The sequence below is a fragment of the Rutidosis leptorrhynchoides genome, chromosome 8 (genome assembly GCF_046630445.1).
Source record: "Rutidosis leptorrhynchoides isolate AG116_Rl617_1_P2 chromosome 8, CSIRO_AGI_Rlap_v1, whole genome shotgun sequence".
NCBI lineage: Eukaryota > Viridiplantae > Streptophyta > Magnoliopsida > Asterales > Asteraceae > Rutidosis > Rutidosis leptorrhynchoides.
This window is the reverse complement of record NC_092340.1, coordinates 33,946,238-33,964,786: the sequence shown is the minus strand read 5'-3', so window position 1 is coordinate 33,964,786 and position 18,549 is coordinate 33,946,238. Positions and strand designations below refer to the sequence as shown.

Genomic DNA, 18,549 nt, shown 5'->3' with positions numbered 1-18,549 from the left:
AGACATGTTCAAAAGATGTAACAACCGAAGCGATGTCTACTTGAGGGGGAGTCAACTCCATGCTGCACTCTTTTTCTCTTAGCTAAAGTTTTTCCCACTGGGTTTTCTTTAGCAAGGTTTTTAACGAGGCAGTAACTTACAGTTGATCTTCAACAAACAAAATTGTTATCCAAGGGGGAGTGTTATAATATATAAATATATATATATATAAATGGATAGTCAATTATTGATACACAAAAGTAATATTATTGTATTACCTAAACTTGTGATATTTTTGCTATAAATAGCCATGAATGCAAGCATTAAACTTGCACCATTTCTCACACTTACAAAGTGTTTCTTTCTTTCTCTCCATTATCATCTTTGTTCTTACACTTCATTATTAGTATTCTTAATCAAGAATCAAATCACTAAAGGTAGTTATAAGCCTACTGAATTATAACATCAAGAATCAAACCACTAAAGGTAGTTATAAGCCTACTGAATTATAACAATAAAATAAATATAAATTGTGCTAAGGTATGATATGATTGATGTTGCGATAAAATTAATCTTGTATTCATATTTCATTCACATTCACGTTCACGTTCACGCTCACGCTCACGCTCTATATGAAAACAAAACATAAAAAAAAAAAAAAGAAATTTAACCTGAATAAAAATAAAATAAATAAATACCGAGGTCCACATGAAATTTGTATTATTCCTGATCTAATATAAAAGGTTTAATAATACCTACCATCTTTATCACGGCCCGGCCCATTTTCTTACACCGATCCATAACCGTAACATACTTAACTGTTCCATCATTCCCTGCAAGAATTCTATACTTATCTTTCCTCGTAAAATTTGTACATTCGAACCCTAATGTCGCAGCCAATATTCTTTGTACATAATTCGCGACATCGTGCGGGCTTTTTCCCGACGAACATGTTGCCTCCACGGGCAATTGATTCAAAAAGGTGACCTCATAAATCGGTCTCGGGTTCATAAAGAAAAAAATCGGGTCTAGCCCTTTCCAACCTCTAGCAGTTGTTGCATGAAAAAACCCGACCCGATAATTCATTGCAACGGGCACAATTCGGTCAGTTAATTCAGCAAACAGCGCGCTGAATCGTAACAAAAAAGGTTCTCTACATGTTGTACCTTCCGGACAAACTACTAAATCGCCTTCCGATAATTCTTTTTTAATTCGTTCAGCGTCCACATCTCGGACACGTGCCAATCTAATGGTTGGGATTGGAGAGAGGATTTCGGAGAGTCTTGAGATTGAGTAAGTGACGGCCGGGATTCGTCGTTGGAGAACAGTTGATAATACAACGGGGTCCATTAGTGTGCGGTGCGTGCATACAAATAGGACCCCGTTGTTGAATCCTGCTGAAGGCGGTGGTGGTGGGATACCTTGAACTATGATTCGACCACCGAATATACTGGACATGTAAGGAAGTGACCACATTGGTAGAATAAGGCCTAATATTATACGAAAGATAGCGAGCATGACTCCGAATGGGATCCACAAGAGGATCATTAGAGCGGTAGTGGGGGTCGGTCGCTTTACGAGGCGCCCGTCGTGGAAGATCACCGGTTCGGGCCGAGCTTCTTGATGGGGTTGCTTGTGGTGTTTGGGTAGCTTATAAGGTGCATTCATTTGTTCCTGCATTACAAATAAAACTAAGAAAATTTCTAAATATTGTAATATAATCTACTGGAGTATATTAATTTCTACATCCAAATAACTAATTGATAAATTCATTGAAGAATATTCTTCTTATATATGAAGCTTAGTATATAAAGGTAATTGTAGTTAAAGATAGTATTAAATTATGGTAATAAACGATGATAAATTAAAGAGTTTAATGATATTTATTACGGAGTAATTAATTTTTATAAACAAACAATTATATAGGTGATAAATATAAATATTTAATTGGTCATATTTTTTTGGAGGGAGCGAGTAATTGAAATATCAGCCAATTTTAACTAGATAATTCTTTAAATTTCTTTTTTACCCATATCTAAAAATAACTACAGTATTTAATTACTTCGTATTAATTTTCCTCTAAACGCCCTAGTTGAAACAGCACGTTTGTATATAACTTAACTGATCAATTAAATGTAAAACGACTAGTTAATTAGTTATTAATTACCTTGCATAAAGTTAGAAATGAAGAATTTGAATGGCAACTTTCTAGCCCTAAGCTAGGTTGTCCATCTTCAAACATGGCTGCAACCCGGTCACATATCGACTCACCAAAATCCCCAACCTGGACTAACCCTGTGGCTAGCCCAAACCAACTAACCACAATTTCAGTCCCAATAACCTCATCAGCTCGTAGATGCTCCTTAACGAACCGCTCGACCATAACTCTCGGCATCCTAGTCACCACCACCTTTTTTTCACCACAATTAAACACCCTCCATGCATCTAAATCAATATCATCAAAATAAAACTTTGGAAGAACAGCTCGTGCAACCGATTCAATCTCCGAAATTGGGACGCCCGTTGTTGCTACAAATATTGCCAATTTTACGCTCATGTCGCCCTTTCCAAACACGTCTAGTATCTTGATAATGGGCCAACATAGCAACAAAAGTGCGAAGCGAATTAAACCAGAGGCTTCAAAAGCTAGTAGCATGAAATAAGAGAAAGGGTCATTGTTGTTTAATAAGGTTCCTTCAAGATTGGATACTACTGACTCCATTTATTATTAAGGTTTTTGAAAGGAGGTTTTTTGAAAGAAATGAAGGGAAACTTTTTTTTGAATGTTTTTAGATGGAGAAAGTTATGTTATTGCATTTTATTAGTTGGAGGTTAAGGGTAGATTTACTACCTATATATTTACACCTAATACAGTTTATCAGTTTATACCTAACGGCCGTGTTTATTTTTTGAATTTTGTGCTTCATTAATTTAGAGACAAAAAAAAAAAGTCACTTTTCTTTGCTATACATAATACATATACATGCATGTGGGTTACTAACCTCAACCACTTTTATGTTAGATTATCAGAAACGTTATAGATATAAGGTTAGCGTACCAGCTTCTTGCCTTGTTTATCAAGCTATATATTAAGTTTCTAGCTACTTGAAGATGCCCTTTATATTTCTGCAAACCTATAAAATATTTTCTTATAAGTTTAGACAAAACTGTAACTTCTTTCTCACGACAATCTATTTAACTTTGGGTAAGGGTATAACTATAATGTAACGTGTTTATTTCTGATATCTAAATGTCATATGATGTCGAACTAAAATACACTTTTAACAATTAATCACATAAATTTTATGTAATATTATTTTTAATTACATCAAGAATGTACATTTACCGAAAACAACTATAAAATTTTTTATTAATACAAAAAGGTAAATAAGTTAATTGTACATTATTTACAATGTTCATTCAATGATAAGCAAATATGCTGCTATTTTCATTCAAAACTAACTACAGTTATAATATTTAAGTCATTTAGATTATGAACATCAAATATTTAATTATTAAGATTTATTAAGTGAACCATTAGTTTTCTATATCTATTGAATTACCCCATATATTTATCACTTCCGTTTTTCCCTCATTTGATTTGATCGATAACATCACTCTCTTCCGTTCTCAAATAATAGTCATGTTTTGACCTTTTAAATTTTTTTTTCATTAACTTTTATTTTAAATATATTTGTTTATATTATATCAACTTTGATAAAAATTATATGAATAGGTTGAATTTTAAATATACTTATTGGTATAATTTTTATTAATTATATTATATAATGCAAATAAAAATATTAATTAAAGTTAAAAAATATATTTTGAAAAGGTAAAAGAGGAATATCAATTTGAGACCTAATGATTATTTTATAAAATAAAATTATGTAATAGTTCATTTTATGAAGATTTGACTTTTGACCACCTACTTGGACCGCGATACGGGGCAAAGTTAAAAACCCGGGCTAAATATAACAACCCTTAACTGGTCTATCCGATCCGATCCGATCCAATCCAATCCATCGACTTATTTTCCCACTATATTAACCCTAACCCCATAACTCGGTCTCGTCTGATTTCGAATTGAAAAATTCAATTAAGTTTCTATTCAATCAACCCTTTGATCCATTAAATCCATATTTTTTATTATCTTCAATTATAGTCTGTTTTAATTTTTTCATATACATCTGCATACATATATATATGTATATATATATATGTATGTGTATAATTGTTTTTGAAGATATAATTTGTTTTGGTAGCGTTTGAAATATGTAGCTACTGATAATGCTACAATACTTATTAGTGCTCATATATATTCATATGTATTCATATATTATAATAAAAAAGGCTCCAGATTTAGCATTCGTACTATTAAATTCACTAAAACATGTTCAAATGTATAAAAGTGGTGATAAGTGTATCTATTGTGGTAATAAAATTTGTTTAAAGGTAGTGGGATTCATAGGATTAAAGAGCATTTAGCAGGTCAAAAAGTATGCTTCTAATTGTTTAAGAGTACCGCCCGATGTTCGAAGTTCGGTTGTCTATGCAAGAGAACTTAAATGGTGTTATAGATTGGGAATCAATGTAGTTTAATTACTGAAGTTGTTAATGTTCCTTTTGTTGATGTTACTTAAACTGAGTTCAAGTCTTTTATTGAATCAAGAAAACGATAATTATTACTTATGATAGTAATAAGAAAGGTGTAGGTCGCATAAAGAAAGGGTATAAGGTTCGAATGCAGTAGTAGTTAATGATAATGTGTGTAATGAGTGAAAAACGGTTAACCGATGCTGTGAGTTTCACGAAAGCTTTATCTGCGTTGTTTAAGGAAGTTGTTGAAGTAGTTGGAGTAAGAAACGTTTTGCAGATTGTTGCTGTTAATGAAGCGCTTTATGTTGAAATAGCGAAACAAATTGCTGATGGTTTCCCTAACGGTTTTCTGGACTCCATATGTGTTAGGAAGAGAGGATCGCCTGGACGTTGAGAGATATAAATTTGAGAGAAAAACAACTCTATTACTCACAAGAATAGATTTACAGAGTATTACAAAAACTCTTACAAAAAAACTCTCAAACTCACACACACTATCTAGGTTGTAATTACACTTCTCTGAGTGATTTTGGGATGATTTACAACTGAGGTTTGCACCTCTATTTATAGTAAAAATTCTATGGCGGTGAATGGTGTGAACGAGGAAGGTTGGCGGAAGTTGGCGGCCGTCATCGTGTTCAAGTTTGCTACTTCCGTATGAGTTGTCAAGGTTTTCTTCTTTGAATATCTAGAAACAAATCTTGATTACGGCATCTAGAAGGTGAAGCTGGATTATGGCTGGAAACTATCAATTCTCCCCCTCCAGCCGAATCCACGAACATTCCAGTTATGTCTCTGCATAACTCCAACTTCTCTCGAGTCATCACCTTCGTTAACATATCCGCAGGATTCTCCTTTGTATGGATCTTGACTAGTCTCAACAGTTGTCGATCAAATACCTCGCGTATCCAATGATAGCGAATATCAATATGTTTTGTACGGGAATGGTACATGGAATTCTTGCTCAAATCTAGAGCACTCTGACTGTCACAATGTACCATGTACTCCTTTTGCTTGATTCCAAATTCTTGAAGATAACGCTTTAACCACAACATTTCTTTTCCAGCTTCTGCGGCAGCAATATACTCTGCTTCAGTTGTGGATAATGCAACACACATCTGTAGTCTTGACTGCCATGAAACAGCTCCCCCTGCAAAAGTGTAAATGAATCCTGAAGTAGATTTCCTACTATCAGGATCTCCGGCCATATCAGCATCTGTATAGCCTTCCAAGATTGGATCAGCTCCCCCGTAACAAAGACATAGATTCTTTGTACCTTTAAGATATCTGAGAATCCATTTTACCACATTCCAATGCTCTTTCCCGGAGTTCGAGAAAAAACAACTCACTGTTCCCACTGCGTGAGCAATATCGGGCCTTGTATACACCATTGCATACATCAAACTTCCAACTGCTGAAGAATATGGTACTGAAGACATCTCCTCGATCTCTTCCTTGGATGAGGTACAAGAACTCTTGCTTAACTTGAAATGGTTGGTTAATAGAATGCTAACAGGTTTGGCATTGTTCATATTGAAACGTGAAAGCACTCGTTCAATATACTTCTCCTGAGATAGCCATAACCTTTTATTCTTCCTGTCTCGGGTTATCTGCATTCCCAAAATCTGTTGAGCCTGTCCTAAGTCTTTCATGTCAAAAGACTTAGAGAGTTCCTTCTTCAGCTGGTTGATCTTCGTTGCGTCTTTCCCTACGATCAAAATATCGTCTACATATAGTAGAAGAGCAACGAAATCTCCTTCATAAAACTTCTGAATGTAGACACACTCATCTACTGCAGTTTTCTTGTACCCTTGACTCACCATGCACGAGTCAAACTTCTTGTACCACTGCCTAGGTGCCTGCTTCAAACCATATAAACTTTTCTTCAGCTTACATACGAGGTTATCTCCTGAAACCTCAAAACCTTCCGGCTGCTCCATGTAAATTTCTTCTTGTAAATCTCCATGAAGAAAAGCTGTCTTTACATCCATCTGTTCAAGCTCCAAGTTCATACTTGCGACTAATCCAAGTATGACTCTAATTGAAGTCATCTTGACTACCGGTGAAAATATCTCTTCAAAATCAATCCATTTCTTCTGTTGGAATCCTTTGACTACAAGTCGTGCTTTGAATTTCACCACTTTTCCGCTGCCATCCTTTTTCAGCTTGTACACCCATTTATTTTTCAGTGCCTTCTTTCCACGTGGAAGTTCTACAATCTCATAAGTTTGATTTTTCTGCAGAGAATCCATCTCATCCTGCATTGTGAGCAACCATTTTTCTTTATCCTTATGAGTTACTGCTTCATGAAAACTCTCCGGTTCTCCATCTTCAATAAGTAGAAGGTACTCGGATTCTGGATATCTACTCGATGGAATACGACCTCGTTCAGATCTACGAACTTCTGGAATATTCTGAGGAGATCCATGAAATGTCCCGTTCTTATTGATTAAAAACGTTCCATATTAATTGATTTCGTTGCGAGGTTTTGACCTCTATATGAGATGTTAAATTATTACATTATCATGATATCATGATGTATTAATATATCTTAATATGATATATATACATTAAATATCGTTACAACGATAATCGTTACATATATGTCTCGTTTCAAAATCATTAAGTTAGTAGTCTTGTTTTTACATATATAGTTCATTATTAATATACTTAATGATATGTTTACTTATCATAATATCATGTTAACTATATATATAACCATATATATGTCATCATATAGTTTTACAAGTTTTAACGTTCGTGAATCACCGGTCAACTTGGGTGGTCAATTGTCTATATGAAACCTATTTCAATTAATCAAGTCTTAACAAGTTTGATTGCTTAATATGTTGGAAACACTTAATCATGTAAATAACAATTTCATTTAATATATATATAAACATGGAAAAGTTCGGGTCACTACAGTACCTACCGGTTAAATAAATTTCGTCCCGAAATTTTAAGCAGTTGGAGGTGTTGACGTATCTTCTGGAAATAAATGCGGGTATTTCTTCTTCATCTGATCTTCTCGTTCCCAGGTGAACTCGGGTCCTCTACGAGCATTCCATCGAACCTTAACAATTGGTATCTTGTTTTGCTTAAGTCTTTTAACCTCACGATCCATTATTTCGACGGGTTCTTCGATGAATTGAAGTTTTTCGTTGATTTGGATTTCATCTAACGGAATAGTGAGATCTTCTTTAGCAAAACATTTCTTCAAATTCGAGACGTGGAAAGTGTTTTGTACAGCCGCGAGTTGTTGAGGTAACTCAAGTCGGTAAGCTACTGGTCCGACACGATCAATAATCTTGAATGGTCCGATATACCTTGGATTTAATTTCCCTCATTTACCAAATCGAACAACGCCTTTCCAAGGTGCAACTTTAAGCATGACCATCTCTCCAATTTCAAATTCTATATCTTTTCTTTTAATGTCAGCGTAGCTCTTTTGTCGACTTTGGGAGGTTTTCAACCGTTGTTGAATTTGGATGATCTTCTCGGTAGTTTCTTGTATTATCTCCGGACCCGTAATCTGTCTATCCCCCACTTCACTCCAACAAATCGGAGACCTGCACTTTCTACCATAAAGTGCTTCAAACGGCGCCATCTCAATGCTTGAATGGTAGCTGTTGTTGTAGGAAAATTCTGCTAACGGTAGATGTCGATCCCAACTATTTTCGAAATCAATAACACATGCTCGTAGCATGTCTTCAAGCGTTTGTATCGTCCTTTCGCTCTGCCCATCAGTTTGTGGATGATAGGCGGTGCTCATGTCTAGACGAGTTCCTAATGCTTGCTGTAATGTCTGCCAGAATCTTGAAATAAATCTGCCATCCCTATCAGAGATAATAGAGATTGGTATTCCATGTCTGGAGACGACTTCCTTCAAATATAGTCGTGCTAACTGAAATGTCCCGTTCTTATTGATTAAAAACGTTCCATATTAATTGATTTCGTTGCAAGGTTTTGACCTCTATATGAGACATTTTTCAAAGACTGCATTCATTTTTAAAACAAACCATAACCTTTATTTCATAAATAAAGGTTTAAAAAGCTTTACGTAGATTATCAAATAATGATAATCTAAAATATCCTGTTTACACACGACCATTACATAATGGTTTATAATACAAATATGTTACATCGAAATCAGTTTCTTGAATGCAGTTTTTACACAATATCATATAAACATGGACTCCAAATCTTGTCCTTATTTTAGTATGCAACAGCGGAAGCTCTTAGTATTCACCTGAGAATAAACATTCTTTAAACGTCAACAAAAATGTTGGTGAGTTATAGGTTTAACCTATATATATCAAATCGTAACAATAGACCACAAGATTTCATATTTCAATACACATCCCATACATAGAGATAAAAATCATTCATATAGTGAACACCTGGTAACCGACATTAACAAGATGCATATTTAAGAATATCCCCATCATTCCGGGACACCCTTCGGATATGATATAAATTTCGAAGTACTAAAGCATCCGGTACTTTGGATGGGGTTTGTTAGGCCCAATAGATCTATCTTTAGGATTCGCGTCAATTAGGGTGTCTGTTCCCTAATTCTTAGATTACCAGACTTAATAAAAAGGGGCATATTCGATTTCAATAATTCAACCATAGAATGTAGTTTCACGTACTTGTGTCTATTTTGTAAATCATTTATAAAACCTGCATGTATTCTCATCCCAAAAATATTAGATTTTAAAAGTGGGACTATAACTCACTTTCACAGATTTTTACTTCGTCGGGAAGTAAGACGTGGCCACTGGTTGATTCACGAACCTATAACAATATATACATATATATCAAAGTATGTTCAAAATATATTTACAACACTTTTAATATATTTTGATGTTTTAAGTTTATTAAGTCAGCTGTCCTCGTTAGTAACCTACAACTAGTTGTCCACAGTTAGATGTACAGAAATAAATCGATAAATATTATCTTGAATCAATCCACGAACCAGTGTATACGTATCTCAGTATTGATCACAACTCAAACTATATATATTTTGGAATCAACCTCAACCCTGTATAGCTAACTCCAACATTCACATATAGAGTGTCTATGGTTGTTCCGAAATATATATAGATGTGTCGATATGATAGGTCAAAACATTGTATACGTTTCTATGGTATCTCAAGATTACATAATATACAATACAAGTTGATTAAGTTATGGTTGGAATAGATTTGTTACCAATTTTCATGTAGCTAAAATGAGAAAAATTATCCAATCTTGTTTTACCCATAACTTCTTCATTTTAAATCCGTTTTGAGTGAATCAAATTGCTATGGTTTTATATTGAACTCTATTTTATGAATCTAAACAGAAAAGTATAGGTTTATAGTTGTAAAAATAAGTTACAAGTCATTTTTGTAAAGGTAGTCATTTCAGTCGAAAGAACGACGTCTAGATGACCATTTTAGAAAACATACTTCCACTTTGAGTTTAACCATAGTTTTTGGATATAGTTTCATGTTCATAATAAAAATCATTTTCCTAGAATAACAACTTTTAAATCAAAGTTTATCATAGTTTTTAATTAACTAACCCAAAACAGCCCGCGGTGTTACTACGACGGCTTAAATCCGGTTTTACGGTGTTTTTCGTGTTTCCAGGTTTTAAATCATTAAGTTAGCATATCATATAGATATAGAAAATGTGTTTAGTTGATTTTAAAAGTCAAGTTAGAAGGATTAACTTTTATTTGCGAACAAGTTTAGAATTAACTAAACTATGTTCTAGTGATTACAAGTTTAAACCTTCGAATAAGATAGCTTTATATGTATGAATCGAATGATGTTATGAACATAATTACTACCTTAAGTTCCTTGGATAAACCTACTGGAAATGATAAAAATAGATCTAGCTTCAAAGGATCCTTGGATGGCTTGAAAGTTCTTGAAGCAGAATCATGACACGAAAACAATTTCAAGTAAGATTTCCACTCAAAATAAGATTGTTATAGTTATAGAAATTGAATTAAAGTTTGAATATGATTATTACCTTGTATTAGAAAGATAACCTACTGTAAGTAACAAAAGTTTCTTGATCTTGGATGATTACTTGGAATGGATTTAGAAAACTTGGAAGTAAACTTGCAATCTTGGAAGTATTCTTGATTTTATGAAACTAGAACTTTTGGAATTTATGAAGAACACTTAGAACTTGAAGATAGAACTTAAGAGAGATCAATTAGATGAAGAAAATTGAAGAATGAAAGTGTTTGTAGGTGTTTTTGGTCGTTGGTGTATGGATTAGATATAAAGGATATGTAATTTTATTTTCATGTAAATAAGTCATGAATGATTACTCATATTTTTGTAATTTTATGAGATATTTCATGCTAGTTGCCAAATGAGGGTTCCCACATATGTTAGGTGACTCACATGGGCTGCTAAGAGCTGATCATTGGAGTGTATATACCAATAGTACATACATCTAAAAGCTGTGTATTGTACGAGTACGAATACGGGTGCATACGAGTAGAATTGTTGATGAAACTGAACGAGGATGTAATTTTAAGCATTTTTGTTAAGTAGAAGTATTTTGATAAGTGTCTTGAAGTCTTTCAAAAGTTTATGAATACATATTAAAACACTACATGTATATACATTTTAACTGAGTCGTTAAGTCATCGTTAGTCGTTACATGTAAATGTTGTTTTGAAACCTTTAGGTTAACGATCTTGTTGAATGTTGTTAACCCATTATTTATTATAACAAATGAGATGTTAAATTTTTATATTATCATGATATTATGATATATAATATATCTTAGTATGATATATATACAGTTAAATGTCGTTACAACGATAATCGTTACATATATGTCTCGTTTCGAAATCATTAAGTTAGTAGTCTTATTTTTACATATGTATTTCATTGTTAATACACTTAATAATATATTTACTTATCATTTAACATAATTAACCAAGTGTATCAATATCTTAATATGATTCATATGTACCTAGTAAGACGTTGTTATAACGATAACCGTTATATATATCGTTTTCGAGTTTCTTAAATTAATAGTCTCATTTTTATATATATAACTCATTGTTAAAATACCTAATGAGATACATACTTATAATAAAATCATGTGAACTATATATATAACCATATATATGTCATCGTATAGTTTTTACAAGTTTTAACGTTCGTGAATCACCGGTCAACTTGGGTGGTCAATTGTCTATATGAAACCTATTTCAATTAATCAAGTCTTAACAAGTTTGATTGCTTAACATGTTGGAAACACTTAATCATGTAAATTACAATTTTATTTAATATATATATAAACATGGAAAAGTTCGGGTCACTACAGTACCTACCCGTTAAATAAATTTCGTCCCGAAATTTTAAGCAGTTGGAGGTGTTGACGTATCTTCTGGAAATAAATGCGGGTATTTCTTCTTCATCTGATCTTCATGCTCGTAGGTGAAATCGGGTCCTCTACGAGCATTCCATCGAACCTTAACAATCGGTATCTTATTTTGTTTAAGTCTCTTAACCTCACGATCCATTATTTCGACGGGTTCTTCAATGAATTGAAGTTTTTCATTGATATGGATTTCGTCCAACGGAATATTGAGATCTTCTTTAGTAAAACATTTCTTCAAATTTAAGACGTGGAAAGTGTTATGTACAGCCGCGAGTTGTTGAGGTAGCTCCAGTTGGTAAGCTACTGGTCCGACACGATCTATAATCTTGAATGGTCCAATGTACCTTGGATTTAGTTTCCCCCGTTTACCAAATCGAACAACGCCTTTCCAAGGTGAAACCTTAAGCATGACCATTTCTCCAATTTCAAACTCTATATCTTTTCTTTTACTGTCCGCGTAGCTCTTTTGTCGACTCTGGGCGGTTTTCAATCTTTGTTGAATTTAGATGATTTTCTCGGTAGTTTCTTGTATTATCTCCGGACCCGTAATCTGTCTATCCCCCACTTCACTCCAACAAATCGGAGACCTGCACTTTCTACCATAAAGTGCTTCAAATGGCGCCATCTCAATGCTTGAATGGTAGCTGTTGTTGTAGGAAAATTCTACTAACGGTAGATGTCGATCCCAACTGTTTCCGAAATCAATAACACAAGCTCGTAGCATGTCTTCAAGCGTTTGTATCGTCCTTTCGCTCTGCTCATCAGTTTGTGGATGATAGGCAGTACTCATGTCTAGACGAGTTCTCAATGCTTGCTGTAATGTCTGCCAGAATCTTGAAATAAATCTGCCATCCCTATCAGAGATAATAGAGATTGGTATTCCATGTCTGGAGACGACTTCCTTCAAATACAGTCGTGCTAACTTCTCCATCTTGTCATCTTCTCTTATTGGCAGGAAGTGTGGTGACTTGGTGAGACGATCAACTATTACCCAAATAGTATCATAACCACTTGCAGTCCTTGGCAATTTAGTAATGAAATCCATGGTAATGTTTTCCCATTTCCATTCCGGGATTTCAGGTTGTTGTAGTAGACCTGATGGTTTCTGATGTTCAGCTTTGACCTTAGAACACGTCAAACATTCTCCTACATATTTAGCAATATCGGCTTTCATACCTGGCCACCAAAAATGTTTCTTAAGATCCTTGTACATCTTCCCCGTTCTAGGATGTATTGAGTATCTGGTTTTATGAGCTTCTCTAAGTACCATTTCTCTCATATCTCCAAATTTTGGTACCCAAATTCTTTCAGCCCTATACCGGGTTCCGTCTTTCCGAATATTAAGATGCTTCTCCGATCCTTTGGGTATTTCATCCTTTAAATTTCCCTCTTTTAAAACTCCTTGTTGCGCCTCCTTTATTTGAGTAGTAAGGTTAGTGTGAATCATTATATTCATAGATTTTACTCGAATGGGTTCTCTGTCCTTTCTGCTCAAGGCGTTGGCTACCACATTTGCCTTCCCCAGGTGGTAACGAATCTCAAAGTCGTAATCATTCAACAATTCAATCCACCTACGCTGCCTCATATTCAGTTGTTTCTGATTAAATATGTGTTGAAGACTTTTGTGGTCGGTATATATAATACTTTTGACCCCATATAAGTAGTGCCTCCAAGTATTTAATGCAAAAACAACCGCGCCTAATTCCAAATCATGCGTCGTATAATTTTGCTCGTGAATCTTCAATTGTCTAGACGTATAAGCAATCACCTTCGTCCGTTGCATTAATACACAACCGAGACCTTGCTTTGATGCGTCACAATAAATCACAAAATCATCATTCCCTTCAGGCAATGACAATATAGGTACCGTAGTTAGCTTTTTCTTCAATAATTGAAACGCCTTCTCTTGTTCATCCTTCCATTCAAATTTCTTCCCTTTATGCGTTAATGCAGTCAAGGGTTTTGCTATTTTGGAGAAATATTGGATGAATCTTCTGTAGTAACCAGCCAATCCTAAAAATTGACGTATATGCTTCGGAGTTTTTGGGGTTTACCACTTTTCAACGGTTTCGATCTTTGCCGGGTCCACCTGGATACCTTCTTTGTTCACTATGTGACCGAGGAATTGAACTTCTTCCAACCAAAATGCACACTTTGAAAACTTAGCGTACAGTTTTTCTTTCCTCAATACTTCTAGCACTTTTCTCAAATGTTCTTCGTGCTCTTGATCATTCTTTGAGTAAATAAGTATGTCATCGATGAAAACAATGACAAACTTGTCAAGATATGGCCCACACACTCGGTTCATAAGGTCCATGAACACAGCTGGTGCGTTAGTCAATCCAAACGGCATAACCATAAACTCGTATTGACCATAACGCGTCCTAAAAGCAGTTTTTGGAATATCATCCTCCTTTACTCGCAGTTGATGATATCCAGAACGTAAATCGATCTTCGAATAAACCGACGAGCCTTGTAGTTGATCAAATAAGTCGTCAATTCTCGGCAGTGGATAACGGTTTTTGATGGTAAGTTTGTTCAACTCTCTGTAGTCAATACACAACCTAAATGTACCATCCTTCTTCATGACAAACAAAACAGGAGCTCCCCATGGTGATGTGCTTGGTCGAATAAAACCACGTTCTAATAGTTCTTGCAGTTGGCTTTGCAGTTCTTTCATCTCGCTGGGTGCGAGTCTATAAGGAGCAAGAGCTATTGGTGCAGCTCCTGGTACAAGATCTATTTGAAATTCAACAGATCGATGTGGAGGTAGTCCAGGTAATTCTTTCGGAAATACATCGGGAAATTCTTTTGCGACGGGAACATCATTGATGCTCTTTTCTTCAGTTTGTACTTTCTTGACGTGTGCTAGAACTGCATAGCAACCTTTTCTTATTAGTTTTTGTGCCTTCAAATTACTAATAAGATGTAGCTTCATGTTGCCCTTTTCTCTGTACACCATTAAGGGTTCTCCTTCTTCTCGTACAATGCGAATTGCATTTTTATAACATACGATCTCTGCTTTCACCTTCTTCAGCCAGTCCATGCCAACTATTACATCAAAACTCCCTAACTCTACTGGTATCAAATCAATCTTAAATATTTCGCTACCCAGTTTAATTTCTCGATTCCGGCATATATTATCTGCTGAAATTAATTTACCGTTTGCTAATTCGAGTAAAAATTTACTATCCAACGGCGTCAATGGACAACTTAATTTAGCACAAAAATCTCTACTCATATAGCTTCTATTCGCACCCGAATCAAATAAAACGTAAGCAGATTTATTGTCAATAAGAAACATACCCGTAACAAGCTCCGGGTCTTCCTGTGCCTCTGCCGCATTAATATTGAAAACTCTTCCGCGGCCTTGTCCATTCGTGTTCTCCTGGTTCGGGCAATTTCTAATAATGTGGCCTGGTTTTCCACATTTATAACAAACTACATTGGCATAACTTGCTCCGACACTACTTGCTCTGCCATTACTCGTTCCGACACCATTTGTTCCTTTCGTTCTGTTAACCCCTGGTCCGTAGACCTCACACTTCGCCGCGCTATGACCATTTCTTTTACACTTGTTGCAAAATTTGGTGCAGAACCCCGAGTGATACTTTTCACACCTTTGGCATAGCTGCTTCTGATTGTTGTTGTTGTTGTTGTGGTTGTTATTGTTGTTGGGATGATTGTTGTAGTTGCTGTTGTTGTTGTTGTTGTTGTTGTTGTTGTTGTTGTTGTTGTTGTTATTGTTGGGCCATTTGTTGTAGTTGCAATTGATGTTGCGATTGATGGGATAATTGTTGCGATTATTATTGTAATTGCTGTTGTTGTTGTATTGGTGATTCTTATCACCATTTTCCTCCCACTTTCTTTTGACTTGCTTCACATTGGCCTCTTCAGCCGTCTGTTCTTTAATTCTTTCCTCAATTTGGTTCACTAGTTTGTGAGCCATTCTACATGCCTGTTGTATGGAGGCGGGCTCGTGTGAACTTATATCTTCTTGGATTCTTTCCGGTAATCCTTTCACAAACGCGTCGATCTTCTCTTCCTCATCTTCGAACGCTCCCGGACACAATAGGCACAATTCTGTGAATCGTCTTTCGTACGTGGTAATATCAAATCCTTGGGTTCGTAACCCTCTAAGTTCTGTCTTGAGCTTATTGACCTCGGTTCTGGGACGGTACTTCTCGTTCATCAAGTGCTTGAATGCTGACCACGGTAGTGCGTACGCATCATCTTGTCCCACTTGCTCTAGAAAGGTATTCCACCATGTTAACGCAGAACCTGTGAAGGTATGCGTAGCGTACTTCACTTTATCCTCTTCAGTACACTTACTTATGGCAAACACCGATTTGACCTTCTCGGTCCACCGTTTCAATCCGATCGGTCCTTCGGTTCCATCAAATTCCAAAGGTTTGCAGGCAGTGAATTCTTTGTAGGTGCATCCTACCCGATTTCCTGTACTTCTAGATCCAAGGTTATTGTTGGTATGTAGCGCAGCCTGTACTGCGGCTATGTTTGAAGCTAGAAAAGTACGTAATTCCTCTTCATTCATATTCACGGTGTGTCGAGTAGTCGGTGCCATTTTCTTCAAAATAGTCAAATGGAACAAGTTAATCATACAGAATATTAAGAGTAGTTAATAGTATTTCGTAGCATAATATGAACTCATTTATAAAAGCTTTTTCTTCATATTAGCGTTTTATAAGTTTAAATTCGGGTAGTACCTACCCGTTAAGTTCATACTTAGTAGCTAATATACAATTCAACTACTACAATTCTATATGAAAAACTGATTATAATAATATTTCGCGTTCAAACTTTTATACAATATTTTACAAACTTACAATACCGCTTATTTTACATAAAGCATGAAATATAGCACACAATAACTTTGATACAAGATAGTTGTGAAGATAATTCTAGCTAGTACACAAGTCGTTCAGCAAAGGCAATAAAGACACGTAATTCATACGTCCAGAAACAAGTCATGCATTCTGGTTTTACTAGGACTACTTCCCATCCTTGGTCTTGTGGAACATAACTGTTATGGTCGTTGATAAGACAGCGTGTTGTAACGTCGTCAAAGGGACGAGGGTTACGTAATGACCAACAGTCTCGTAATAGCCTAAAAACCTCATTTCTCACCCCAATTACCGACTCCGTCACTTGTGGGAACGTTTTGTTTAATAGTTGTAGCCCGATGTTCTTTTTCTCACTTTGGTGAGAAGCGAACATTACTAACCCGTAAGCATAGCATGCTTCTTTATGTTGCATGTTAGCCGCTTTTTCTAAATCATGATGTCCTATATTCGGATACATTGAGTCAAAATAATTTCTTAACCCGTTGCGTAAAATAGCATTTGGGTTCCCCGCAATATATGCGTCAAAGTAAACACATTGTAACTTATGGGTTTCCCAATGTGATATCCCCCATCTTTCAAACGAAAGTCTCTTATAAACCAAGACATTCTTGGAACGTTCTTCGAATGTCTTACAAACTGATTTCGCCGTAAATAGTTGTGCCGAAGAATTCTGACCGACTCTAGACAAGATTTCATCAATCATGTCTCCGGGTAGGTCTCTTAAAATATTGGGTTGTCTATCCATTTTGTGTTTTTATACTGTAAAATAGACAAGAGTTAGATTCATAAAAAAATACTTATTAATACAAGCAATTTTTACATATATCATAAAATATAAGCACACTATATTACATATATTACACCACACGATTACAACTATCTTATTCCGACTCGCTCGTTTCTTCTTCTTCGGTTTTGGTCCGTTTTGCCAAGTTTCTAGGGATATATGATGTTCCCCTAATACGAGCTGTCGTTTTCCACAACGGTTTAGAAAAACCTGGTGGTTTAGAGGTTCCCCGGTCATTGTTACAACTTAAGGGCTTCGGGGGTTGACGATACATATAAAGTTCATCGGGGTTGGAATTAGATTTCTCTATTTTTATGCCCTTTCCCTTATTATTTTCTTTTGCCTTTTTAAATTCAGTTGGGGTAATTTCTATAACATCATCGGAATTCTCGTCGGAATCCGATTCATCGGAGAATTGGTAATCCTCCCAATATTTTGCTTCCTTGGCGGAAACACCATTGACCATAATTAACCTTGGTCGGTTGGTTGAGGATTTTCTTTTACTTAACCGTTTTATTATTTTCCCCACCGGTTCTATTTCCTCCTCCGGTTCCTCCTCTTCCGGTTCTGATTCTTCTTCCGGTTCTTCTTCGGGCACTTGTGAATCAGTCCAATATATATTCGACTCTTCGTTATTATTAGGTGAGTCAATGGGATTTGTGCTAGAGGTAGATATCTATCACACAATATCAAATATGTTAAGAGATTAATATATCACATAATATATACATGTTAATAATATATAGTTTCCAACAAAAATGTTAAGCAATCATTTTTAAAGAAAACACGGTCGAAGTCCAGACTCACTAATGCATCCAAACAAACTCGATAAGACACACTAATGCAAATTTCTGATTCTCTAAGACCAACGCTCTGATACCAACTGAAATGTCCCGTTCTTATTGATTAAAAACGTTCCAT

General features: G+C 35.3%; 1 protein-coding gene across 1 annotated transcript; it reads right to left on the bottom strand.

The window, feature by feature from the left end:
- Positions 1 to 699: 699 nt before the first annotated feature.
- LOC139863291 (glycerol-3-phosphate acyltransferase 5-like) lies at positions 700 to 2,701 on the bottom strand. The gene is made up of 2 exons (XM_071851925.1): positions 2,147 to 2,701; positions 700 to 1,653 (listed from the first exon to the last, which is right to left on the bottom strand). Exons 1-2 carry the CDS (start codon positions 2,699 to 2,701, stop codon positions 700 to 702), a joined length of 1,509 nt encoding a protein of 502 aa, XP_071708026.1.
- Between the last annotated feature and the right edge of the window lie 15,848 nt (positions 2,702 to 18,549).